The sequence below is a fragment of the Camarhynchus parvulus genome, chromosome 24 (assembly GCF_901933205.1).
Source record: "Camarhynchus parvulus chromosome 24, STF_HiC, whole genome shotgun sequence".
In the NCBI taxonomy this organism is placed as follows: Eukaryota; Metazoa; Chordata; class Aves; order Passeriformes; family Thraupidae; genus Camarhynchus; species Camarhynchus parvulus.
Genome location: NC_044594.1, coordinates 195,949 through 221,595, shown reverse-complemented (window position 1 = coordinate 221,595; position 25,647 = coordinate 195,949). Strand labels below are relative to the sequence as shown.

The window sequence follows — 25,647 nt, the reverse complement described above, 5'->3', positions numbered from 1 at the left end:
GGTTCTCTGTTTCTTACAAGCTGTTGTTACTTGTGTCATTCTACAGAACTGCCAAATCCATGTTGGCAACTCCCAGTGGATACATTCCTGCTTTCCAGTCTCATTTATGGCACACATGGGTTGGCAGATACTTTGAATGTTCCCAAATACTTTTTCTTCTAGGACTCCTGCTGTGAAGGCAGATGCGCAGGATGCAGCCAGCGTAGATCAGCCATTGCAGAAGCCACATGGGCAGTCTGCAGGGTAAGGGTTGAACAGACCTTTCTGTGTGGTTCTGCTTGCTTGAGCTGAAGGACATTTGTTTGGAGAATGCAGGAAGTCTGGCATTCCTAGGTAAAATGCCTGGGGAGCTTTCAGTGGGGAATGTACAGTCACAATTTGATGCAATATGGAATCATTTTGCATTAAGCTGCATGTAGTTCTGGGAAGCTCAATGCCTGCTGAGGAGATGCTCATTCAGCGGTGTCTGATTGTGTGTTGGCCTGCTCCTTAATCCTGAGTGGGGCTGACACAGAGAGCGGGTCACAGGCTGTGTGGAATTAGGCTGCTGCGCACAGACTGACAGAGGCTGCAAACAGAAATGCTACTGAGTAGAATCTTTTTGTTTGTTCATTTCCAACTGAATTGATATCAGAACATTTGATCTGGAAAAAGATTCTTGCATCTATCTAAGACTGCTGTTCAGGGTTGGTGAGGAAATGAGGCAGGGAGGCAGGTTGTTAGCTGTTTTTCTCCATGTTCTCCTCCTTCCCTCCCAAGGCAACCAGCTGTGGTCCCAGAACCTCAATCAACACAGAACTCAATAAATGAGCAAGAAAATGCAGGTATGTCACTTCTTCAAAAACACCTAGTCTCAGAATTCTCCAGGACTGGGAAAGTGGTGTTTGAAGATCTGATTTTTGTGTTTGTCATTCTGTCAGGAAAAGGGTCAGAGCTATTAGTTTGTGTTACCCTTGCTATAAGGGGAGGAAAGGTTTGTTTGCTATTTGTAGATCTTGGACAAATAGTTTTGTCTCTGTTTTTAGTTTGTGAGAATTTCAGCACTTGAGATTTCACACTCTTACTGCAACACTCTAGAATTTTTTTCTTGGCTGGATTTGCTGGTGAAAAGGCAAGTCAGTAAGTTATTTTCAATTGTGGAACACCAGGTGTAAAAATCGTTCTTTCCAATTCCCATCTTCATGCTGGCTTCTGTCCTTTCTAGGCTCAAAAGCTCTCGAGGAAGAAGAGGGCACTTTCAGCTCCCCTCTTATGTTTTGGCTTCAGCAAGAACAAAAGAGAAAAGAGTGTCTTGGTGAGAAGAAACCAAAAAAAGGTTTGGTTTTTGAGATCTCTAGTGATGATGGTTTTCAGATCTGCGCAGAAAGCATTGAAGGTGAGAACTGCACAGTGTTGGTTTTAGCTGTCCTTACTAGAAGTAAAATTATTACTTCTGAGGACCTCTTATTTGCTTTATTTATAGATTTTTTAAAAAAAAGAGAAAGAGAAATCTCTTGGTTTACAGTCCTAGAACAATCCTAGTTCCTGATAGTGTCTGGATTCTATTATTTATTTTGCAATATAATATATTCAGTGACCTATTATATATATCACTGACCCATTTTGTTTTATCAATTGACCAATGATGTTGAACCGTAGTTTGTCAAGAAATAGGCAGTGTGGATCACACAGTGGAGTATTGGGTGTCCAGCCTTTTCCTCCAGACAATTGCTGAACACCCTGCCTTATGCCAATATGAATTTTCAAGAGGATGAAAGCAATTATATCCAAGGATCTTAATTTATGGCCTGTGGAAAGCTGGAAACTTCATATTCTCTAGTTAGTTTGTTTAAATATGAGTATCCCAGCACTTGGATACCCTGTCACCATTTGTCATGTGTGCGTGTGCTGCAGATGCCTGGAAGTCCCTGACTGACAAGGTGCAAGAGGCCCGTTCGAATGCCCGCCTGAAGCAGCTGTCCTTTGCAGGTAACAGCCTGTGCGGAACACAGGAGAGCAAAAGATCTTTCTGTGAGGCTCTTAGACTCTTAATAGTTCCAGTTAACCTGCTGCAGGCTTTATGGAGGGTAATTTCTTCCCAATGGAAGGATTAGAAACTCTCACATAGAATGCAGTAGCTAATACAGTGCTGCTCTGACAGCTGTGTGGTGTCCCAGCTCTTTGTGACAAGCTGCTGTATCTTCCTGCTCCAAGTCTGCACTGATAATTAGTGTTTGTTGTGCTCTACTTCTTGTTCCAGGTGTGAACGGTTTGAGGATGTTGGGGATTATCCATGATACTGTTGTGTTCCTGATAGAGCAACTGTATGGAGCAAAGCACTGCCACAACTACAAGTTCAAATTTCACAAGCCAGAGGAGGCCAATGAACCTCCTTTGAACCCACACGGCTCTGCTCGGGCTGAAGTCCACCTGAGGCAAGTGTGAGCCTTGTCAGTACTGGGGTTAATGGCCCTTTGGGTCCATAACTTACGCTGTGGCAGGGCAGGAGCAACAAATCTCTGCAGCACTAAAGCTCTCAGATAAACGTTAAAAACTGGCACATGACAATCAACCATTCAGCATCTTCGAATTCTGCACATTTTCCTGTGCCACTTTGTGGCCCCTTTGGTTTAACAAAGCTTTCCTGGCTGAGGCTGTTACTGGAGGTTCTCAGAACCTGCTTTGTCTGCCCTGATGCACTGGGCTTTAAGGGAGGGCAGAGTAGGGGAGGTGTGAGACAGTAAACATGTCAGACTGTTGTGGCAACCACGTTTATTTTCAGTCAGTAAAACAAACTCCATTTGGTCTCTTTAAACTGCAGGAAATCTGCATTTGATATGTTTAATTTCTTGGCGTCTAAACACCGACAGCCACCAGAATACAACCCGAATGACGAGGAGGAAGAAGAGGTGCAGCTGAAATCAGCCCGGTATGCAGCAGGGCTTAAAGGTTCAAAGGGGAAAATAGTGTTGGGGTGTTAAAATGAGCAGATCACACTTAGTTAAGGGTTGTGTGCTTTGAGTGATATTTAAACATTGAAAGCTGCCAAGCACTGCCAGACATAGAGGTGACTTCTGCAATAACAAAAGAAGTGACAGCTGAAGGTGACCAGCAGACTGGTCTGCCTTCAAATGCTTCTTTTCCTTGCCAATGAAAACAATCTGATGAGGAAATTTGAGGAGGAAAGAAAGGAAATTATCTTTTGGATACATATATGAAAACACTGCATTTATTTTGATTGTATTATCTGAAGGTTGCAGTGTATAAATTGTACAGTGTATAAATTACTCCATCTTGGAAAGTGCCCCAGATAATACATGGCACAGAGTCTCGAATACAGGTCATCACTTAGCTGTGCCTCTTTGTTCCAGGAGGGCAACCAGTATGGATCTGCCAATGCCCATGCGCTTCCGGCACTTGAAGAAGACTTCCAAGGAGGCAGTTGGTGTCTACAGGTACAGTTTTGCTCTGGTACCATTGCCCATAGGATAGGGGAAGGTGGAAACTGGAAACCTTCTGTGAAGCCAGACTGCAAAACTGAGGGGTAAAGCAGGCTTGAGATTTTTTCCCTCTTCCCAAGTTATGTATTTGAAAAGTAATCCTCAGCACAGACCACTTGCTCCTTGCTGGCTTTACCTTGGCAATAGCTCAGATGTAGGCAGAGTGACCTGGTTGTGTTCTTGTTAATGTTCCCTTAGACAAGGGTTAACAGTATGATAGTGGTCCTTGTCACAGCCTGTTTTTTGCAGCCTTTGCAATCTGATGTTCTTGAGCTTTGCTTGTCTCGTTTGAAATAATTTGCTTTTCTTACTGCATTTTAGGTCTCCTATCCATGGCCGGGGTCTGTTCTGCAAAAGGAACATTGATGCAGGTGAGATGGTGATCGAATATTCAGGCAATGTCATTCGCTCCATCCTCACTGACAAACGAGAGAAATACTACGACAGTAAGGTGAGTTGTGGGCTTTTGTAGATGTTCTTAAAGAGTTTGGGAGAGCTAAAAAGTGGCTGTGAAGGTAGGACAGGCCTATATAAAAATTCTGTTGGGGACATCTCAAATGGTGTTTACTGATTTCTTGGGTTATTTTCATTCTAGCTGGAGCTTTAGAGGCACTTCTCTTTCCCTTCTGTGGTCTGGGCAGGGTCTCAGATTAGTCTCAGTGAACATGGGGATGAAATGATTCAGGCAGGAGTGTATGAGGCCCAGTGGAGAGTGGCTGCAGACGCTCCCTCAGAGCTGGGCTGTCTGTTGGGGTGGCTGTGTTGCCCTGCCTGCACTAATCCTCCTCTGTCCTCGCTGCACAGGGCATCGGGTGCTACATGTTCCGCATTGACGACTCCGAGGTGGTGGATGCCACCATGCACGGGAACGCAGCCCGCTTCATCAACCACTCCTGTGAGCCCAACTGCTACTCCCGGGTCATCAACATCGATGGCCAGAAACACATTGTCATCTTTGCCATGCGCAAAATCTACCGAGGGGAAGAGCTCACTTATGACTATAAGTTCCCCATTGAAGACGCCAGCAACAAACTGCCCTGTAACTGCGGTGCCAAGAAGTGCAGGAAGTTTTTAAACTAGAACTTCCGTCAGCTGCAAGTGAGCCCTGCAGGGCCTGGGGTGAACCAAAGCTTGGAGTGAGCCCCTCCCCGGCCACTTGGACGGGACAGAGAGGCCGGAAGCAGGAGTGAAGATGGACTGGGCTCAGGGACCTGACTGGCGGCTGTGTTTGTCCGAGTCCACATCTTCATGTCTCGCATGTGCACACTCACCCTTGTGAGAGACATGGGCGGCTGGAGAAGATCAGCATGGTTATGTTTTTGCTATTCTCATTTCCCCCTGCCCCCATATTTGTTTCTCAGCGTGGGGCTAATGAGTGGGAGAGGAGAGGGGAAGTCACCCCAGGCCCAGGCACAGGGCAGCAGTCGTGGGTCGTGTCCCTCTCTGTCTCCTGGCCAGAGCTCTCCTTCCGAGGGCTGAGTCAGTGGTTGGGTAGTGCAGTATTTGAGCTTGCCTCCTGGGGAGAGGGTCTGTGCCTCGCCAGCAGCCCCTGGGGACTGCATGTCTGCAAAACACTATGTATGAGTGGGAGTAGGTGTGCGGGGTCTGGCTTGGCTGCTCCTGAGGAGAGCAGGAAAGAGCAGCCCACAACTAGACACAAGAATTGAGTTTGGTGGACATACTGCTCTGAAATCCCTGCCTGAGAGCAGGGGAACTCCTGGCATTCTTTGGCAAGGAGGGCTTGTGCTAACGGTTGGGGCACTGTAAATCTTTGCTGGTAAAGGCTCCTGTTCACCAACACTCCCTCTGGGCCATGTTGGGAGGGAGGTAGTCCTCTGGGTCCTGTCTCCAGCAGCTGGGTTCCTCCTCTGTCCAGCGAGCTCCTGGCACAGCCAGCCAGCAGTGTCTCGAGGAACCGAGGTCTCTAGAGAGAGGAGGGAGTGTGAGCCAGCCCAGCCTTGGCCACACACCGCTATAGAGCAGGAGCTGGGAAGGACTGGTGTGGAGGCACCTGCTCTGCTCTGCCCTGCCACAGTGTCCCAGGCCTGGGGGGGCAGGCAGGAGAGTGGCTCTGCAGCCTGTCATGGTCAGTCGTCTGGGTGTAGTCGTGTTGTGTTCCCCAGAAGACACAGAGGGACACCAAAACGGAGCCAAAGTTCTCTGCAAAGGCAAGGCCAAGTGCCAGCTGGCCTCACCCGCAGCATCCTGAAACGCATAGGAAACGCAGGAGGCGTTGGCACAGTGGATGAGGAACCAGGCCAGGTCTGAGCAGGTTGAGGGACACCACTGTCCTGGTTGGAGCAGTGTGAGTCCTCCTCCCTATGGGGTCTGCCCTGTGCCCCAGAGCAAAACCGACAGCCAGAGAGAGAGACAAACGAGAGACCCAAGCCTGACAGTGACAACATTGGATTCTGCTCTGTTCTGTTTACAGTTTAGTATTTAAGGTTTTATAAATGTAAATATATTTTGTATATTTTTCTATGAGAAGCACTTCATAGGGGAAAGCACTTATGACGAGGCTTTTTACAGTGGTATTATCCTAATTTAAGAGAATCTCTTTTTAATGATTTTTTTATTTTCATAGGATGGTTCTAGGAAATACCTGGCTGGACACAGTCTGAGCCTTTCTCCAGTGGGGGCGTTGCTTTAGTTTTGTTTTCTACTCTTGTTCTGCCTTTTTGACTTTAGTAACTGTCTCCGGGAGGGTTGACTGGACCTTAAACTGTATTTGCCCATTAGGATGGGGGCAGGAGGGAGAGCTGCCCAGCATGGAATGAGTTTCGCTCTGTGGGAGGACAGTGTGTGACTCGGGCAGATTGTTTGATTCTGCCTTGCCTGTGCTGGTATCCTGCAAGAGTTTAAAAAGGAAAAGCAAGACAGGATGAGTCCTGACCCTCAATACCTCTTTGCTGGGAGGCCAGTCTGAGACACACACCTCCAGCCACAGTCTGTCCTTCAAAGGCAGATGGGTTTTTCTGCGCAGAAGGGAAAGCAGAAAGCGCCTGAGCTTTTCTGAGCTTTCCTGGTGGTTAGGTTGCAGTTGTTACAGGAGCCACTCTTCCCGGAGCTGATGTATCCGAGGGCTGCTCTGAACCGGCACTGGCAGTTGGTGGGGAAGGGACTGGGAGTGCCTGCTGACTCCCCAGGTCTCTCAGAGGGGCATCCCCCATCTACTCCTCTCTGGTCTTGAGACTTCTTCCTCTGCCCTGAGAAGGAACAGCAGCACTCGGAGGTTCAGAACCTGCCGATTTCCTTTTGTTATTGCACTGTGTGAGGATAATTTGTTGGTAGCTGTTGAAAGCAAAGTCACATTGAGGCTGCATTTGTTACTGAGATGATTTGATGCACTGACAGTTTGGGAACGCACATATTTTGAGGAGCCCAGAGAGTGCCCACCCGGGGGATCTGGGCCCCGTGGCCCAGAGCACAGCTGCTCTTGGCCCTTTTCCTTCCGTTTGTGACGCGGGGCGGGGGCATAGCCCTCGCCGTGGCAAAGCCCCTGATTTATCCCAGAGCTCAGCTACGCTTTCTCACCCCGCGCTCCCCGATTTCCTGGCTGCAGGAGGAGGTTCCACTGGGAAGCGCTACGCAGAGCCACCCCAGGTGGGGAGAAGGGGGAAGGAGGGTGGAGGGGAGCGCCGTGCCTCAGGAGTCCCCAGAGCCAAGTGCCAGGCACCCTTCTCCCCCGGGACCAGCCGAGCCAGCGGGCCGCCCGCTTTGCTGCTATTCCCGTCGCGGCTGCCTCGGCAGGAGCCGCTGTGGCCAGTGAAACTGTCTGTACCCCCGGGAGCTGCACCCGCCGGGGCCAGCCCGGGCTCGGGGGACACCGGGGCAGCTGAGCCTGCCTGCCTCGGCCCGGGCTGGCCAGGAGCACCCAGCTCCCCGTGTATGAATGTATATTTTATAAGGACTGACGCAGATCATGGTATCTGAAAATACTAAAAAAGGAACCTTAGGGCGTTTTTGGGGTTTTTTTTGTACAAACCGACATGTTTTTTTTTAAGGAGAAGCGGGTCATTGCAAAGGGCTGGGTATCTTTTTTTTTCTGGTTTTCTTTCATTTCAAAGCAATACCAAGTTCTTCAGCAGGACGGTCTGTGCAGAATCATGCCATTCACCCATACACTGGTCCACTCTCAACACTTGCAAATTTTTTTACAACTATAAATACAATATATATAGGAACTAATATAGTAATGCACCGTGTAATGAAGCCTAGTTCAGTATCGGTTCATGGCTTTTAATTCTCTTTAACACTATAGATAAGGATTGTGTTACAGTTGCTCACAGCTCCAGGAAAGCCTTGCTGCTCATTCCCCACTGGCAGCCAGGGCCAGAAGCTGGGAGCGGGTGGTTTGGCCTTTCCTGGCCCTTCTTGTTACAGTCAGTACTTGTACAACTTGGTTTCTTCCTTTCCTTCCTCTCGTTTTGGTCATGAATGTTGGGGTACCACCTACATATAGGGAAAAATGTGCTCTGTGCTTTCCTGGTATCTTTTTAACAAGGTACAGTAGCTTCGTCTATCGGCCGAGAACTATACTTGTGGTGTTTCTTTTATTGAACTTACAGTCTCTTTAGTAACTACAGATAGGTGAATAATTGTTTCAAAAAAAAAAAAAAAAAAAAAAAAAGGAAAAAAAAAAGCTCTGCAAAGGCAAGGTTATGTTCTAGAAATACATTTCTTGACAACTTATCATGTATAACAAAACTTTTTTTTTCTTGTGTTCTTCCAATCTACTGGTTGTTTGTTTTTTTTGGGTTTTTTGGCTTTGGTTTTTTGGGTTTTTTTAAAAAAAGAGGAAACGTGTCTAAAGTACATCAGTGTTAACTCCCTGCCACAGGGAAGAAGGAAATACTTTAAAAAAATGCTGAAAGCTCTGCAAAAGACTGAATGTAAAAATAAAAAGTGTACATACTTGTAAAAAAAAAAGGAGTTTTTAAACATGTTTATTTTCTATGCACTTTTTTTTATTTAAGTGATAGTTTAATTAATAAACATGTCAAGTTTATTGCTGCAGAGGGCTCTCTCCATTTCTTCTTGAGAACTGAGAAGCTGCTTCTTCTCCAGGACACTTACAAGGGATGGGAGCCCCTGGCCAGCACCAAGGGCTGCACAGGGTGTTCAGTGCGGAGCCCTTGGCTCCGGGGTGTGCGAGTGACCTCGGGTCACTGCTGGGGGCACTGGCCGGGTGGTGGGGCCTCAGCCCAGGCTGCAATAGGACGAGGCAGGGTGAACATTAACTGGGCTGTGGCAGCCTGCTTGTGCCTGCAGCCTTGTCACAGGCCTCAGTGACACAGCAGCATGGCCACAGCCAACGACAGGGCCGTCCTGCAGACCATCTTCAACCCCAGCACACCTTTTGGGGATATCCCAGGGTTGGATGAGGAAGAGGAGGATGTCCAGGATGAAGGTGAGTGATGCTGCGTCAGGTTCTCGCTGGAATTGCCAGCAGGGTCCCCAGAGGGCAAGCAGGTGGGCAGGGAAGGAGGCTCTGCAGGCTGGGAGCAGAGCCTGCTTGAGGATGGACATCAGCACTGTGTCTGTTCCCTTCTGGACAGGGAGTGTAGGGTGGCAGTGGGACGGGGCCCCGTGGGTCGTCCTGGTGCCTCCACCTCCCAGTCATGGTCTCCCGTTTGCACTGCAACAGTGGAAGCTTTTCCGTTGGAGCTGCTGGATCAAGTGCGGGAGCTGGAGCTGCAGGGGGTTTCTGCGGCTGAGTCAGGAGACATCAGCACGGCCCTGGAGCGGTTCAGCGAGGCCATTCGCCTGCTGCCCGAGCGAGCCTCGGGCTACAACAACCGGGCCCAGGCCCTGCGTTTGCGCGGAGACGTGGCAGGTGAGCAGCGCAGCTGCGGGCGGTCTCCTGGAAGCCCCAGCCCCCACCAACGCCTGCCCTCGTTGCCAGGTGCCCTGCAGGACCTGGACGCTGCCATACGGCTGAGCCGCGGCCGCGGCCGTGCCGCCTGCCAGAGCTTCGTGCAGCGCGGCCTCATCCACCGGCTGCAGGCGCGGGACGAGGACGCCCGGCGGGACTTCGAGCGCGTAGCGCGCTTGGGCAGTGCCTTCGCCCGACAGCAGCTCGTGCTCCTCAACCCCTACTCTGCGCTCTGCAACCAAATGCTCTGCGAGATGCTCGGTCGGCTGCGCAACCCCGATGGGACCGGGAGCGACTGAGACCGGCAGGAGATGGGCTGGGTAGAGCCGTGCTCCTGAGCTGGCCCAGGCAGACACGTCCTGGTGGCCAGAAAAGGTCCACCTCAAGTGCCAGAGCTCCTGTTCCTCTTCTTGGCTAACAGGCAGGGACGGGAAAGTACCAAAGCACTTTGCTGTGTTTGTCTCGCTCTGCTCCACCCCGAATAAAGCTCCCCCTGTTCCCAGCACCTGGGCTCTGCTTGTGGCATTGCAGGAGGCATTGCGGTGTGATTCCCAGGCGTGCACCGCCCCGGTGAGATGGGTGGCGCGGTGGGCGCAAGTCTGGGCCCTCTTCCTTGCAGGGGGGAGATGGGAATCGCGGGGACGCGCACAGCCCGGCCCGGCGGGGCAGCTTGCGGCCGCTCTCGCAGGCGGCGGCCCCGACCCCGCGGCTGCGCGCGGCGACCGCGCTCGGGAAGGCGGCGGCGGGGCCCGGCCGGGGGGACGAGCGCTCGCAGCCGTGCCGGGCCCGCCCCTGCGCCGCATGCACTGCCCTGCCCGCCGGGCCCGGGCGCAGAGCCGCACTGCAGACTGGGCTGGACATGGTAGCAGCAATGCTGCAGGTAAGGTGCGGCTGGGCCACATCTTCCGACCCTGCTGTGTGCTGGAACGCCGCGGCCCAGCGTGGTGGACGCCCCCACGTCCCTGCTCTAGCTGCTTCTCTCCTAGCGCTAAGCACGGCTGATATAACATGGGGTGTGCCAGCGGCTGGCCGGGGGCTGCCCTTGCCGTCCTGCTGCTACTGCTGCTCAGCCTCCTGGCGCTCTGCTTGGCAGGTGAGGCTGTGGTGGGGTCCGGTGCATGACTCCCAGAGCAGGACCCCTGCCACAGCTCTAATGTGTGGGGGGCTCTCTGGCAGCACTGGAGGAACTGGACCCCACCACTGAGAGGCAGCCGCGAACAGTGTGCACCCTGCAGGAGGGGGAGAGTCGTATCTTCACCTGCTGGGTTCCCCGGCCCGCCCCCGGTGCCACGCTGGCCTGGTACCTCAACGGTCAGAAGCAGGAAGTCAACCTCTCGACTGCAGACACTGCCAGCATCCTCACCCTCACCGGCCAGCGCTCCGACTACCAGCTCAACTGCTCCCTGACCATCCCGACCTCCAGTGAGAGCTACAACACCTCCATCCTTCTCAATGTGCAGTGTAAGGTCCGCGGTGCCCGCCTGCTCCAGACTGGGATGTGGGGAGGGTGTGTGGGGCTCCCATCCAGCTTGGGCAGGAACATAACCTGCATCCACCACAGCCATAGCAGGGCAGCATCTTGTCGGTCCTGTGCAAACGAGGTAGACAAGCGCTCCTGGACCCAGGGGAGACAAATCCTGCTCCTAGCTGTGTTGTCTCCATCCCTCCTCCCCATCTCACTGCCTGTTTTTTACCCAGATAAGCCAGAGATCCTCCAGAAAGGTGCCCACTACCAGCAGGCTGAGGGTGCTGGCCTTCTCCTGGTGCTCTTTGTGCTGGTGCAAGCCAACTCACCTGCCAGCATCACCTGGATGCACCAGGATGGGCATGTGATGGCCAACACCTCCAAGTTTCTCCTCCTGGGTGCCACAACCTACCCAGGGCTGGCCAACCACTCACTCCACATCCATCTCAACTGCACAGCCGGAAACCTCTCCATCAGTGCAGCCAACAGTGGGGGCATCACCACTGCCTCCCTCCTGCCCACAGGTAACTGTTGAGGGGTGGGCATGGTGCAGTGGCCCCGTGGAAGGGTGCTGAGGGCTCTGCACTGCCGGTGCAGGTCTGCTGGATGCCCGTGTGGAGCTGCCTGTCCTGGGTGTTGCCATTGGAGCAGCCCTGGCCCTATCTGCCCTGCTCAGCCTGGGCTCCTGTGCTGCCTGCCTGGCATGCCGCTTGCCCAAGCTTGTGCGAGGTCTGGGGCAAGCAGGACCCAGCCCATCCATCCAGTGCTCCCACTGCAGCAGCTCTGAGCCCCCGCAGCCCCAGGGTACACGTCTGCCCCGCCAGACCCAGTCCCTGCCACCCAACCTGCGCCTTGGTGACCTTGCACAGGAAGATGGAGGTAAAACCCTGATGTGCCAGTGCAGCGAGATGTGTGGGGCTGCAGGTCCTGTCTGGGCGAGGGATAGATGTCCTTGCTCTAATTCCTTTGCTTCCCTGCAGCTTCCCCCAAGGATGCAGGAGCCAGTGCTAGGGGAGAAGAAAGTGCCCTGCTAGGACTGGAAAACTCCCTGGTTCTTAGCAAGCTTGGTAAGGGAGCAGGTGGGCAAGCAGCCCTAAAAGATGTGTTGTGGGACATGGAGCTCCGTGGCTGCCCCAACAGGCAATGAGTTCTTTGTCCTGCAGGTTTTATCCAGCTCCCAGTGTCTGGGCGCATCTACAAAGTGCCCAGCATGAGCAGCGATGAGATCTGGCTGTGAGCTGCAGCGTGGTGCCCGTGAGCCAGGGCTGTGCCAGGAGCTGAGCAGCTGAGGGTGCCAGGAAGACCATGGTGGAAGTGGCAGCTGAGCAGCCCCAGCTCTGGCTGTGCAGGGCTTGGGAGCTGTGCCGTCAGCCAAGGCATGGCTTTATGTAGTCCCTGAACTTTACTGATATTCTGTTATAATCAAAATGCATCAAAACTGTTTATAGCCAGGCTCTAGCACTGCGATTCCTCTTGGGTAAAGCCAAGCACCAGCTTTGCTTTAGCAGGTTTGTGACTCCCTGCATGATCCTCTTTGCCCCTGTCCCTGCAGCTATGGCAGACGGGTGGGAGGTCAGTGGAGCAGGGGCTGAGGAGAGCCCAACAGCAATAAACTGAATCCAAGCATCTCTGTGGTGCCATACAGGTTATTTCTACTTGACAGGAGCCAAGGGACTCTTCTCAACAGGAAAGGGGGTGCAATAATTAGGAGCAGAGGAGATTCAAGGTCTCCAGGTCAGAGCTTGCAACACCCTGAGCAGATCTGAGTGTTGTGTCTGAATGTGGAATTTATTCCTGTTTGCTCCAGCCCTTACAGTGTGTTCTGAAGGAGCTTCTGCTCTGCAGCACCTGTGGCACAGAGAGCCTGACACTGGGAAAGGCTGGTTTAATGCTGAACTTCTTGGGAACAAGTCAAAAATTGAGCCATTAGGCAGCTTCTGCAACAAATACGGTGAGTCAAGCCCTACTCCCTAACACAGAGCAGCCCAGCATTGTCTCTTAGATCAGAGAGGCTTCAGATTTGCTCCGTGGTATCTCCCAACCTGCTCTGGGTACACCTCAGTGTCCAGTGGCAGACAGTGATCCAGGAGATGAGGCTTTAATGTGAAGCATCAATTAAAGCTCAACACCTCTGCCTCCGCTGCTTGTGAGGGTGGGTTGGATGGTGGGCTCCTGCCCTTCTGCCCATCAGCCAGGGGCTTGAAGTGCTGCAGGGAAAAGAACATACTCATGCAAAGATTTGACTCCCACTGCTCAGAGCACACACACGCATCTGAATGTGCTGGCCACACCCTGAGTTGTGCTCAGCAGCCAGCCCAAGGAGATGCATTCTGGCTTGTGCTGGCCTGTTGAACAACATGGCACCTCCGCCCAGAGCACAGCCCAGCTCCCTGTGTCAGGCAGAGGCACCAGGGAGAGAGAGAATCAGCTGAGAACGTGTTCTCTGGGGCCCACCAGCCCTCTGCACACTCCCATTGCCATCACAAAGCCAAATGTGAAGGGCCCAGCTGTGCAGTGCTGCTCGCTGGGTGAGCTGCGTACCTGCGAGTTCTTGAACTCCAAGAAGAGGGAGAAGAGGACATGCAGAGGGTGGATCCGGCTCTTGTACACAGGGATGTCCAGAATGGCTGTGGGTGAGATCAGAGCGTGTGAGGGCACCTGGTCTGCACTGCCCCACACAGAGCGTTGTCAGGAGGGGCTGAACACCCACTGCCCCCCATCACTGGGGCTCCAGGCACCAAAGACTGCAGACCCCTGTGGTACAATAGCCCACCTCCCACTGAAGCAGAGGGAATAATCGCGAGTGCTCGGGGCTGAGCCTGCAGCTAAAGCTCCCTGGCCTTCAGTGAGAGTGCCAGGCCAGCGACACATTGTGTCAGCAGCACAGCCTCCCCAGCTCACCGCAGATCATGTCGATGTACTCGGCCAGGTCACAGCTCATCTCTGCGCTCGGAAGACCCACCTGCAACAGATGGGGCTGTCAGATCTGCTCTGACTGCTCGAGCCTGGGAGCAAACAGAGGCCACTGGGGCAGCGGCTGGGAACTCCCCTGTTGGGCTGCTGCCCAACTTCTGCCCAGGGTGGAGCCGGAGGAGGAACAAGCCCAAGAGGCCTGGGCTGTGGGATGGAGCAGGCACCCAGCTTTCATGGGAGATGGTTTCTAAGACCAAGCGCTAAGTACTGGTCACCCAGACCATATACCTTTCCCAGGAGCTCCTCGAATTCTGGTGACCATTCCTGCATCAGGGTCTCGATGTCAGGCATTGGCCTGCCAGGGAAGATTAGAACATCAACTTCAGCATCAAACACAACCTTCCACTGCCAGCATCAGTAGTAATCCAGTAACTCGCCTGGAGTAATGGACTGTGGCAGGAGGCTTGAAGCGATGTAGTTCACTAATACTTTCAATCCAGCTCTCAATGGCTTTAGGGTTATTTTCTGCATTCTCCAAACTCTTCACCTTTATTTGCTGCTAAAAACACAAATATAAACCTGGAAGTGTTTAATGGTGTTTTGGGGCTTTTTGGGAAAGCTGCATTCACTTCTGGTGAACCAGGCCTTCTCTCTTTCCCAGCTGCACTTTACCAATGGATTTCTGCAGGCAAAATGCCAACTAAAACTGGGTATGAACAACCAAAAGGAAATAAAGCATCACCTGAAGTGAACAGACCCAGAGTTCATATCAAGACTTGACTGAAGCAAGGCTCAGATCCACTGCAGTTTAAAGCTATGGATTAAAGCATAAAGTCTGGTTTTGCTGCTTTTAAAGTCAACTTCTCAGTTGTAAGAGTAAAATGCCATGGTTTTACTGCAGAAAATGAGCAGTAAGCATGACCTCCCTCTCCCTGACTCACTGTGATGTTGTGCTGCTTGGAGTTCTCTGTCAGCCAAAGGGAGAGCACAGTGGGATCTGACTGCTTGGTTGAGGGCTCATCCAGGACCAGCAGGCCAAGGTTGTCAGGCTTGCCATCGGGACGAGGAACCTGCAGGAAAACAGAGCCCTGTTCTCTGGGGATCCAGGGCAGGTGCCTTCCTGTGGGCTCTCTCAGATGTGCATTCTAAGTAGGGTGCTGCCTGAAAAGCACACAGTGTTGGAGAAGGAAAACCCAGGCTTTCCCCCAAGTTACCCAAGTGCTGTCTGGGAGGTGACCAAACCACCAGTGTGGTTTTCCAGGTCTCTGCCTGTCACATCTGACAGAGCGGGGGCAGACCAGAGCCCAAGCTGCACGGCCTGGCTGCCTACCTGCTCTGAGCCTGCGTTCTGTTTTGGTTCATGGAGCAGGACAGAGAGGGGAACCTGAAGAAACTGTACCTTTAGGAATGCATCGATGTCTCCAACAGCAGGAATAAAGTCTGGAATAAAAGGCTGCAGCTTGTGCTCAATCTCTATTGTTTTGGGAGTGTACCTGGAAAAAACCACCACCACAGCATAGGTAACTAGAAACTGTGCTGCAATAATTGACACAAAGGAGAGCCAACAGCAAGCTAAAACCCTTCCACTCACCTCTTGATGTATTCAAAGAGATCTTTGATTTCAGAGGACACTTGCAGGTAGTCAAAATCTGCTGGATTGAAGTCACTAAAAGAAGGAAGAGAGTAGAGGGAGAAGATTAGCATCTCCTGGGCACAGCAAACAAGCCCAGGACAGGTTCACCAGCTGGAGGAACCACCACCCTGAAGCATCGGGGAGGAGGAGGCAGGAGCTGCCTGTCCTGATGCCCACGACTCTGCTCACCCTCGTGGGATCTGGGGAAACCGAGGGAGCTGCCCGAAAGGCACCCAGCAGCCTCAGCCCGGCCCCGTGGCCAGGAACACGGCTCACCCCTCCAGCGCGGCCCCGTGCTCCTCCGAGTCCTCCTCCGAGTCGCTCTCCGAGGAATCTTCCTCCGAGTCCTCATCGTCCTCGTCATCATCCTCGCTGAAGGCGGCCGGGCCGGGGAGTTGTGCCGCTGCCTCCTCCTGGACGAGAGTCGGGTCTCACGGGATATCACCGAGCCCCACGGGGCCGTGCCCCCGCCCGCTGCGCTCGTACCTTCCCTCCGCTGCCCCGGCCGCCGCTCCCGGCCGCTCCGATCGACACCCCGGGCCGACGGGAGTCCCGCAGGCGGCCCGCGGTCCCCGCCCGCGGCGAGCGGGCTCCGGGATCGGCCTCAGGCAGCTCCAGGCTCTCGTCGTACGGCTGGTTCTCCACCGGGCGGGGCTGCGCCGAGAGCCGAACTCAGCGGCGGCGAGGCCCGGGGCGGCGCGGCGTCCGCACCGACCGTGTGCTGCCACGCTGTGTCCCGTGCCCCACCTCCGCCCGCGCCACGTCGTGTGCCGCCGTATCCCCCGTGTCCCACCTCCGCCCGTCGTGTCCCGCCGTATCCCCCGGGTCCCACCTCCGCCCGCCTCGCTTCCCGCCGCGCCGCCGCCGCCGCCGTCGCCATGGCGACTCCGCCCGCCGCGCCCGCAGCGCCCACACGGCCCGGCCGCGCGCGCCCCCTGGCGGCCGGGAGGAGCCAGCGCCCCGCCCGCCCCGCCCCACCGTGACGGTGCTTCCGGGTGCGGACGTGGCGCGGCGCCGCCATCTTGCGGGGCCGCCCGGGAACCGGAGTGAGCGGAGGGCCCGAGCGCCGATCCCGCCGCCGCTGCCGCTGCTATGGTAAGGGAAGGACCTGTCCGCCGCTGGCAGCGCGGGGCTCGGGACAGCCCCCGGGGCAGCCCCGGGGCTCGCCCGGCCGCCCGGCCTGTGCACAGGCCGGCGCTGGAGCCCGCGGCCTGGTGGGACGGAGCGCGGCGCTGCTGGGTCGGACCGGGGCCCTTGGGGGCGGCGGGGACGCGGCACTTTTTCTCTGGTGACTCTGAGCCATGGTGCCTCCTGAGCACGGCCTCACGCCTGCTGTAATGGGCGTTCGGGGTGTAAGGTGTAACCGGGCCGGTGGTGCCCGCCGGTGGTGCGCTCCCCCGTGGCACCCTGTGTCTCAGGGCCGGTGCGGCTCCTTTTGTCCGTCGCGGCGGTGTTTGGGTTAGCACAGACCCGCACACAGTTCCTGCTGAGCTAAGCTGTGCCTGAGGTGCGGTAGGGATCAGCGCTGCCACGTTTGAGGATTTCGGATACTTTCTGTCAGTAACAGCAGTTGCGGATTTAAAAGATCTGAAGCGCGGAACAGAATTATCCTGACAAAAGGATTTAACATATGTGAGAGAGAAATATAGGGAGGAGGTCTGGGCAGACTGGGAGATGGAGAAGGTGCAGCTGGTGAGTGCCTTGCTACCCTGTCGGTGTGGTAACGCCTGCGAGCTGCCTGGGAGTCAAACTGGGGCTTCTTTAAGCTGGCTGTGCTGTGCGTATGGCCGTGGGAGATGTTACATCTCACAGCGGTCTTGTGTGTAGTTGTAAGCTGGGGCAGCCTGATGGAAAAGTCGATAACCCAGAGCCTCCCCTAACGCTCCCAGGGGCTGTACACCTCGGTCTGTGTGAAATCAGGAATGATCGTTTGCCTGACAGAAGCAGGGAGAGCTCTCAGGATTATGTTGGGACAGAATGTGAAATGGAGAGAGAGAGCAAAAGCAGGATGTCTCTGCTCTTGACATAGTTCATTTCCTGGTCACAAGGAAGACCTAGGATCTTGTTTAAGGAAGGGTTTGCAGATGAAGTGTGGTGGTCAGAGATGCTTTCCGTGGGCACGGGCAGGGCCCTGCTGACGCGCCGCTCTCCTCCAGGTGCTGTTGGCAGCCGCTGTGTGCACGAAGGCAGGGAAGGCCATCGTGTCCCGGCAGTTCGTGGAGATGACTCGCACCCGCATCGAGGGGCTGCTGGCGGCGTTCCCAAAGCTGATGAACACAGGGAAGCAGCACACGTTTGTGGAGACAGAGAGCGTGCGGTACGTGTACCAGCCCATGGAGAAGCTCTACATGGTGCTGATTACCACCAAAAACAGCAACATCCTGGAAGACCTGGAAACACTCCGACTCTTCTCTAGAGTGGTAAGCACTTGTCGCTCTGTGATTTAGCCCAGAACGTTGCTGTTGTGAGGGATCTGTTTCTGAGCTGGTGCAGGGGCACTGCCTGCCTCCACTTGGTGGGTCTGTGTTCCAGAGCTTCCCTTTCTGACTGGACAGAAAGCTCTGAACTTTTGATGGTAGTTTTGAACTCCACATTAAAAAAATCATCAGTTGTACTTCACCTGGTGAGACCAAAGGGCTGACTGTAATTTAGCATTAAATGTTCTTTGTACAGTGTATGGTTGTTACAAGTGCAGTGCTGCTGTGCAGGGATCCTGAAGGAGCAAGTTTGTGTCTTCACTCAGCTAAAGGATTTTCAGGAAATTCACTGGTCCCAGCATGCAGTTGGGTTCCTTTGAGCTGGTGTTACGAGGAAGCTGAGAGGTTTTATATGGATTTTGATGTAGAAGAACTAAGTGTCAAAACTTCATGTTGTTTATTGACAATGTAACGGTACGAAGAGCAGTGTAAAGTTGTGCTGGGCTTGGGTCTGGCACAGTTGTGACCCCTGGGGTGGTAGAAAGTGTTTACACAGTACTGTTTGTGGGTACTCCTTTAAAATGTTCTCCCCTTCTAGATCCCTGAATATTGTCGAGCTCTGGAAGAGAATGAGATCTCAGAACACTGCTTCGACCTAATCTTTGCCTTTGATGAAATTGTTGCCCTGGGCTACCGTGAGAACGTAAATCTGGCACAAATTCGGACCTTCACTGAGATGGACTCACATGAGGAAAAGGTGTTTCGGGCAGTCAGAGAGGTGAGCAGGGACACCTGCAGTCCTGACACAGGGTGCCCTGTCTGTGAAGCACCACTTCTGCTATACAGAGTGTTCTTCCGCTTTGGAGGGGCCGTGCAATTAATTAACATTTTTGAGGGCTAAATGCTCATGTCTTGTTTCTTTTTTCTTGGCCAGGGGTTTTTTGGCAACTGCACTTAGCTCCTGTGCAGGGCAGAGCTGAGGTTGCAAAGCTCCATCAGGGTCTTCTCTTTTCCTCCAGACGCAGGAACGCGAGGCGAAAGCCGAGATGCGCCGCAAAGCGAAGGAGCTGCAGCAGGCCAGGAGGGATGCAGAGAGACATGGCAAGAAGGCACCAGGCTTCGGGGGCTTTGGCAGCTCGGCCGTTTCTGGGGGCGTGACAGCAATGATCACAGAGACCATCATCGAGACCGAGAAGCCCAAAGTGGCACCAGCTCCAGCCAGGTAGGGGGGAATGCAGGTGGCAGATGTTGGAGTCAGTGTTGGCTCAAACCATGTGCCCGGAGGGTCTAACAGGAGTTCCTCATCTGTGTAAGTATTGAGGACCATTTGTGCCACGTACCACAGTAGCACCCCATAGTCTCTTTGGATTCTTGGATGAACAATGGGCTTTCATTTTGTGTGAGAAAAAGAGGTCCCAGCTCCTGGTAATACATGGAACTATATCTGAATCTAAATTATAACTTAGGACCCTGCACATAAGATGGTCAGTTCCATGCATGTTCTCCCCCAGAAAGGCTGCCAAGTTGAATGGTATGTTGTTGGGATGGTCAAGTTACAGCATTTGAAGATAACCGGGAAGGGGGAACCCATTGCTGTCAGCTGACTTGGAGATTATTACACATTTTATTTAGGCCTTCAGGTCCCAGTAAAGCCTTGAAACTCGGCGCTAAAGGGAAGGAGGTGGACAACTTCGTGGACAAGCTGAAATCAGAAGGAGAAAATATCATGACTTCTGTAGGCAAGCGTTCTGCAGAAGCAGCCAAAGTTCTCACTTCTCCCATTAACATGGAGAGGTGAGTGCTGCCCTTACTTTGGAAGTAGTCTCCTCACAGCTCTCCCTGCATGTGGCCTTAGGAGAGAGCAGCTTCTTTGCTCTTCTTCAGCTTTTTCCTGTATTTTCTTACCTTGTAATTATAACAGTTGGGCAAAATCTGGGAAAGCATGTCAGCAAAAAAAGCACATAGTTTTGTTAGGCATCCTCTTAACTAAAATGGGCTGTCCATCCGTTGTTGAGCTGGGGTTGGGAATTTTCCTGTGCTTTTTTCCCTGCACCATTTTCACTGTTTCCCAGGCTTGTTACTGTTCAGGATGGAAGTGTTCACAGTTCATTTTACACACAGCAATTGAAAACCTTTTAATGCCCTGAGCTGTGCACTGTGGTCTGTCAGAGGGGATTTGAGTGACCAGCTTGTCAAGATGCTGCATCACTGCCATTTAACTGGGCTCCCATCCCTTGCAGACCCATATGCATGGATCCTCCTGCCTCTGAGTTCACTGTCAGAGCAGTATTAGCCCCCACTGTACCAGCCATGCTGTTGTTTGGGAGCCACTGCTCAGTACAGCCTGTCCTTACTGAGCAGTGATCTCTGTTGTCTAGGGAATACCAAGAGTGCAGGACTTGAGCTTTTTCTTCTGTCTGTCTAGCGTGCACATGAAAATAGAGGAGAAAATCTCCTTGACTTGTGGCCGTGACGGAGGGTTGCAGAACATGGAGCTTCATGGCATGATCATGCTGCACATCTCTGATGAAAAGTTTGCACGGATTCGCCTGCATGTAGAAAATGAAGACAAGAGGGGAGTACAGCTACAGGTAAAGCCTATTTGGAGTCCCATGCTGTTGAACATGTTTTTGCTGCTTCCCAGGGGAAAAATAATGGAAATGCTCAAGTATCTTGCTGTCCTGTGTTCTCATCTAAGCCTTCTCAGCAAATATATTGGAAATGGGAGTAGTCAGTGCAAGTATTAGCAGAAGTGCAGGGCCAATCATGCTCAAGGGATTGAAGTTCACTGGAGAAATGCAGTCTTGGTCACCATCTTGCCCTCAGAGCCTTATCTGCCCAGCAGTGCACCTTGGCATTCCAGGTGACCTCACTTGGACTTTGCAGCAGCCTGGTGTGTTGCTCAGTGCCTGTTGGGTGATGTCAGCTGCAGCTGTGGAGTGGAAATGGGATAACAAACTTCCTGTGCCAGTGGGGAATTAATTTATTCTCTTGGAAGTTGTTTCTTTCTTTGCTTGTCCTGTCACTGCTGTGCCTGGGACGCTTGAGGGCAGTCAGCAGTTGCAGCTCAGAAGGTTCTTGGGAGATTGGTCCTTCCCTTTCTCCTCCTCATGTGACCTTACGGATCCCTGGAGGAGGTGCTGCTTTGGCACACTCTGGCTCGCTCCTTGTTAGGGACTCGTCTGTACATCATCTCTGTCTGCAAGTCCACTTCCTTCCAGTGCATCCATGAGTGGGCTGCTCACAGCACTGCCACAGGTGGTGCTTCAGGTGGAAGATGAGACCAAGCCCTTTGCTGACTCTTGTCTTTCTAGTACAGCTTGAACAGGAACTTGCAAAAATCCTCTGCTTCTAAAAAGCTGCTCACACTTGAGGTTGTGAAGAGAGTGTTTAAATGGAGTTTGGCCACTGACATATATGTGCATTAAGGTTGCTGAGGGGAGGCAGTAGTGTTATGGTGTCAGACTGTTTTTCCTAACAGCATTAGATTGATTTTTCTTGAAATGTCTGCTGTAATCATTCAGGATGGTCTTTGACTTATAGTTGTTCTGTAGATACCAGCCTCCATCGCTTGAGTATCTGCTGCAGGTGCTTGTAAGAAAGACAGTGGTGGGGATCCTTCTTGTCAGATTAGCATTTTCTGGAAGGAATCCCAGGTTGATTAGCAGTTGTGCTTCAGATGGGCTTCTGAGCCAGCAGGAAACCCGATGTGTGTTTTGTCAAAGCAAACACTGGAATGTGTAGGCCTGTCCTGGTAGAACCTGCTTTACCTATTGTTCTGTCCCTGGGCTTAGACCTGTAGTCTGGACATTTGTTTCTCTTGCAGACTCACCCAAACGTGGACAAGAAGCTCTTCACCACAGAGTCACAGATCGGTTTGAAGAACCCAGAGAAGTCATTTCCTATTAACAGTGATGTGGGCGTGCTGAAGTGGAGGTTGCAGACCACAGAAGAGTCCTTCATTCCATTGACAAGTGAGTGCAAGTCTGGGGGCTTGGGCAGAAGAAGCTGGTGATTGTCCATGAGCTGCTGGTAGCCACCTTGCAGCAGCTGGGCTACCTGGAGCCTGGCATATTGTGAGACCTTGGAGATACTATGTGTATCTGTTGGATAGTGCCTGTCCTTGGCAGTGTGTGTTTTCTGTAACACCTCAATGAAAATAGAGACCTTTTCTTAAAGTCAGCTTGAGGGTGACTTCACTGGGCATTTTGAAGTGCATCATCTTATGAAAGCCTATTCCACATGAAAGGCCTGCATGGTTCACCTACTGTCTCTGTTTCCTCAGTTAACTGCTGGCCATCAGAGAGTGGGAACAGTTGTGATGTTAACATTGAATATGAGTTGCAAGAGGAGAGCCTTGAGCTGAATGATGTGATCATCACCATCCCCCTGCCGTAAGTCATGCTCCTTATCACACAGCACTAATGAGTCCCATCACCTCCTTCCCCTCCCTGTTTTGTGGATCTGGCCAAGCCAGTGTGTGCTAGAGGCATTTCCTTAGCTCTATGCAGGGAAGTTATTGCCACTTCTCATTACCTGCTCTAGGTCTGGTGTTGGTGCCCCAGTGATTGGGGAGATTGATGGTGAGTATCGCCACGACAGCCGGAGAAACCTCCTTGAGTGGTGCCTGCCAGTGATAGATGCCAAAAACAAGAGCGGTAGCCTGGAGTTCAGCATAGCAGGGCAGCCAAACGACTTCTTCCCGGTGCAGGTCTCCTTCGTCTCCAAAAAGAACTATTGCAACATACAGGTATGGTCACTGCTTGTGCTCCACAGGTGGGAAGTCACCCTTGCCTCGGTCCCCAGCTGGCTGACACTGGCTGTGCTGCAAGGGCACCATGCTGTCCCACTGGCCATGGCTAAAGGGTTGGCTTTAACCTGCCTCTGACACTGCTGGATTTGAGAGTGCCAGCAGACAGCACTGGCAGCTGACACTTCATGGAGTTTGCCTGAAGTTTCAGTTGTGTCTTCAAGTCTCTGAGTAGTCATTAATTCCCATCAGACTTTGTTGGAAAATCCATCAGCCTTGTAGCCAAAACACTGCTTGGCATACAGCTGTCTGTCTCCACTGAAGTGTAGCCAGTGGCTGCCACTTCGCTCCTCAGCCGAGACACAGTTACCACAGAAAATCACTCCCCTCTTTCAGGGATCCTGGGAACAAAGGCCTTTGTTTCAGGGCTGAGCTGTGGTTTGAGAGCAGCCGGTCGGTTTTACTATCATGGTGTTGGGAAGCATGGCATCACTGCAGTAAGGGAGTGATGTTCAGTGCTGAGCTAATGTTGCCTCTTGTCTCCACAGGTTACCAAAGTGACCCAGGTAGACGGGAACAGCCCTGTAAGGTTTTCTACTGAAACCACCTTCCTGGTGGACAAGTACGAAATCCTGTAATGCCAGACGTGGTGACGCACAATGGAAGAAATTTTTAAATTAAAAAAAACGAGGCCGACGTTTATTCGAATGTTGGGAACGCCACAGCCCCCTCTGCTAAGATGTGTGGCTCTGTCTGCCATCTACAGTGTTCCGGGGTCTCAGACATTTTTTGCAGAGAAGTGACGTGCTCATGGGGGAAAAGGCCACAAATTTCTTTGGCAGATTTTTACCGACTGGCAAAAAAGCAAGATCTCCGCAAAGAGCCTGACTTTGACATGCTCCCCCCCACCCCGAGATTCTTGGAGCTCAGCCCAGGGCCGACCAGACATCACTCTCTCCTGAAGCATCACGTGCTGTTCCGTTGTTGGTGCTGCCATTTTAATTTCTCCTTGGCCTCTGGTTCTCATGTGTGGGGCCACCTGCAGGTCCTGACCCTTCCATCTGGTGGAAACTGAGCAAGCGACCTTGGCCTCAGAGGTGGGGGGCGCTCATAGCAGGGGTGGGGAAGAGGGACCCGGGGGTTCAGTCCTTTTGCCCCACACAGTTACTGCTGTTCCCCCAGCTCTGCTGTGCGGCAGTGGCCCAGCTCCAGGTGGTCTGGTTCCTTGCTGCAGTGGGGAGAGTGTCCAAAGGGGACTGTGTCCTTACTGTCTTCCACAGCTGTTCTCAGGCCAGGCTTTGGAGGAAGTTTAGTTAGGTTAGAACCAGCTATATATCCTTTGCAAGGACGTTTTGGTGTCTGGGGAGGGTGAGGGCTTTGTCTGCCTGGGTGAAAGGAGCTGTGGGGCCTGGTTGACTTACTTGGCCTGCATATCAGGACCTGTCTCAAGTCAGTGTTGGTTCAGCACTGGCAGGTGTGGGAGAGGGAAATGCTGGTTTCCAGGTAATGCGGGGGCTGATCCAAGCCATTTCTCCTACTGCTGCCTCACGAGCGTTATTTGCTTCATCTCAGAGACCTGTGCTCCCCTCACAACTCATCTCACCTGCATGGCTGGGGCCTGTCACGAGTGTCACCTGCCCCTGGGCACACCTCACCTCTGCAGCCAGAGGGCCCGAGTGCAGGTGGAAGGCAAGGGCCCTAAAAGTGCATGTACTGTGCTCTGTGAGAGACAGCCAGCCTGTCACGGGCCCCTGGGGTCCTCTGCCAAAGAAGTTTGTGGTCTCTCCTCTGCTGGCAGCACCCGAGAGGAAATCAACCCTGGTCCTGTCCTGAGAGGGCAAGCTCTCTCCCCTAGCAAAGTAGGCAATGAATCCCATTAACCCAGTCCTGGTCCAGAGCTGCTTGTCTGTATGATTTTTTAAATGGAGTCTAAGTTAGTTCAAGCATCCAAGGAGCTTTTTTTTTTTCCTTACATTCATTGGAGGGTGATATTTAAACCGAGCCGAGGTCCCCACTTTTTGTAACCCTGTATGATCCTGGCCTAGGGAATAGAGCACATTCCAGTGTACACAGAGAATTCTGAGTCTTTAATCAAATAAAGTACTGTTAAAAGAGCTGGCGGGGGTCGTGAGGTCCTTCCGGAGCCGGGACCGGTCAGCCCTGGCCGTGCGGGGGCGGGACGTGCCGCCGCCGCTTGGGGCGGGGACACGGCGGGGCTGCGCGGTGGAGCGGCGGCGGAGCACGGGCAGGGCTGTCCTAGCTGGGGAATGAAGGTGAGCAGAGCTGGCAGGGGATGGGACACTCCCAGTTTCTGCTCCAGGCGAGCGCTGCCCTTGGGGAGCCCGTGGGGCTGGGGTCAACGTGGCCTGTAACGTGCGAGGTTTCCCTGGCACTTCAGAGGCGGCTTTGGGATGTGGTGGGGGCAGGAGAAAGCTCGGCTGCTTTGGCCCCTGTTGGGGCTAGGTGTGGGACATGTTGGGGCTCCCTGCTCTCTGGGGTGCATTAGGAGGGGTGCAAGGAAGGAGCTGCAGACAGGGAAGTAGGAAAAACACGGTCAGCCATAAAACCAATCATTGCACAATGTTTTGGTGGTGTGTGGGCGGGCTGGGATTTGGTTCCAGATCCAGGGGTCCACGTCAGTGGTGAGTTTGCTGCTGTGGGAGCCCTGAGAGCAGCTTGGTGTTGGAAGGCAGCCAGACAAGGTTCTCCTATCCCCAAATCCTGCTGCAGATCATGGGCAGTCACAGGAGGAGATGGTGTTTGGCCCATGGCCACCACTGCTGCCTCTGACACCTCTTGGGGAGCCTGGGAACAGTGCTGGTCTGGCTGGATCCTTCCTGCTCCATGGCTGGCCTTGTTTGCTCCAGCTTCCTGCCACACTCCTGCCACAGCCCCTTCAGCTGCTGTCAGAAAGCCAGAGGAATCTGGCAGTCCCAGAAGGTCCAGCTGCTGTGCTGAAGGGCCACTGTCTCTCCCAGCCCTCTCTGAGCACTAGGCAGGGGCTGCAGGGGCAGGTCCCCTGGCCGAGCACCACAGGCAGTAGCAAGGCTGGGTACTTTTTGAGAACTCCTTGTACATTTGGGTTTGCTGTGTGGTGCCATGTGTTGGTACATGT

The 25,647-nt window shown here is 53.2% G+C and overlaps 5 protein-coding genes across 10 annotated transcripts in view; 4 read left to right on the top strand and 1 right to left on the bottom strand.

Annotated features, from left to right (window-relative positions):
* Nucleotides 1-8,487, top strand: part of KMT2A (lysine methyltransferase 2A) — a 40,269-nt gene extending 31,782 nt beyond the window's left edge. The window contains exons 28-36 of one of the 2 annotated variants that reach the window (XM_030964807.1): nucleotides 163-243; nucleotides 760-824; nucleotides 1,205-1,375; nucleotides 1,894-1,968; nucleotides 2,240-2,414; nucleotides 2,801-2,908; nucleotides 3,351-3,434; nucleotides 3,801-3,930; nucleotides 4,284-8,487. In XM_030964807.1, coding sequence (XP_030820667.1) covers nucleotides 163-243; nucleotides 760-824; nucleotides 1,205-1,375; nucleotides 1,894-1,968; nucleotides 2,240-2,414; nucleotides 2,801-2,908; nucleotides 3,351-3,434; nucleotides 3,801-3,930; nucleotides 4,284-4,559 — 1,165 coding nt within the window. In that variant the 3' untranslated portion in view covers nucleotides 4,560-8,487. The remainder of the gene's footprint in view (nucleotides 1-162; nucleotides 244-759; nucleotides 825-1,204; nucleotides 1,376-1,893; nucleotides 1,969-2,239; nucleotides 2,415-2,800; nucleotides 2,909-3,350; nucleotides 3,435-3,800; nucleotides 3,931-4,283) is intronic. The other variant, XM_030964808.1, reaches the window with a different exon arrangement.
* Nucleotides 8,488-8,743: 256 nt separating this feature from the next.
* TTC36 (tetratricopeptide repeat domain 36) lies at nucleotides 8,744-9,878 on the top strand. Of its 2 annotated transcripts, XM_030965079.1 has the most exons (3): nucleotides 8,744-8,889; nucleotides 9,127-9,315; nucleotides 9,385-9,878. In XM_030965079.1, exons 1-3 carry the CDS (start codon nucleotides 8,781-8,783, stop codon nucleotides 9,651-9,653), a joined length of 567 nt encoding a protein of 188 aa, XP_030820939.1. In that variant the 5' UTR covers nucleotides 8,744-8,780; the 3' UTR covers nucleotides 9,654-9,878. The 2 variants fall into 2 exon arrangements, with proteins under 2 accessions (XP_030820939.1, XP_030820938.1); XM_030965078.1 differs by having other exon boundaries at nucleotides 9,127-9,878.
* A 218-nt stretch (nucleotides 9,879-10,096) lies between these two features.
* TMEM25 (transmembrane protein 25) lies at nucleotides 10,097-12,479 on the top strand. Of its 4 annotated transcripts, none has more exons than XM_030965073.1 (7): nucleotides 10,097-10,234; nucleotides 10,341-10,447; nucleotides 10,576-10,815; nucleotides 11,053-11,343; nucleotides 11,417-11,698; nucleotides 11,800-11,886; nucleotides 11,983-12,479. In XM_030965073.1, exons 2-7 carry the CDS (start codon nucleotides 10,363-10,365, stop codon nucleotides 12,054-12,056), a joined length of 1,059 nt encoding a protein of 352 aa, XP_030820933.1. In that variant the 5' UTR covers nucleotides 10,097-10,234; nucleotides 10,341-10,362; the 3' UTR covers nucleotides 12,057-12,479. The 4 variants fall into 4 exon arrangements, with proteins under 4 accessions (XP_030820933.1, XP_030820932.1, XP_030820936.1 ...); XM_030965072.1 differs by having other exon boundaries at nucleotides 10,531-10,815; XM_030965076.1 differs by lacking the exon at nucleotides 11,417-11,698 and having other exon boundaries at nucleotides 10,531-10,815.
* Nucleotides 12,429-16,249, bottom strand: IFT46 (intraflagellar transport 46). The gene is made up of 11 exons (XM_030965077.1): nucleotides 16,198-16,249; nucleotides 15,852-16,019; nucleotides 15,642-15,778; nucleotides 15,324-15,398; nucleotides 15,132-15,225; nucleotides 14,674-14,802; nucleotides 14,170-14,291; nucleotides 14,021-14,087; nucleotides 13,721-13,781; nucleotides 13,361-13,446; nucleotides 12,429-13,026 (listed from the first exon to the last, which is right to left on the bottom strand). The coding sequence occupies exons 1-11, from the start codon at nucleotides 16,243-16,245 to the stop codon at nucleotides 12,931-12,933; spliced, it is 1,083 nt and encodes a 360-aa protein (XP_030820937.1). The 5' UTR covers nucleotides 16,246-16,249; the 3' UTR covers nucleotides 12,429-12,930.
* A 77-nt stretch (nucleotides 16,250-16,326) lies between these two features.
* Nucleotides 16,327-24,647, top strand: ARCN1 (archain 1). The gene is made up of 10 exons (XM_030964937.1): nucleotides 16,327-16,460; nucleotides 17,522-17,785; nucleotides 18,381-18,560; nucleotides 18,802-19,004; nucleotides 19,415-19,576; nucleotides 20,208-20,373; nucleotides 21,609-21,756; nucleotides 22,068-22,176; nucleotides 22,328-22,532; nucleotides 23,081-24,647. The coding sequence occupies exons 1-10, from the start codon at nucleotides 16,458-16,460 to the stop codon at nucleotides 23,168-23,170; spliced, it is 1,530 nt and encodes a 509-aa protein (XP_030820797.1). The 5' UTR covers nucleotides 16,327-16,457; the 3' UTR covers nucleotides 23,171-24,647.
* Nucleotides 24,648-25,647: the final 1,000 nt, after the last annotated feature.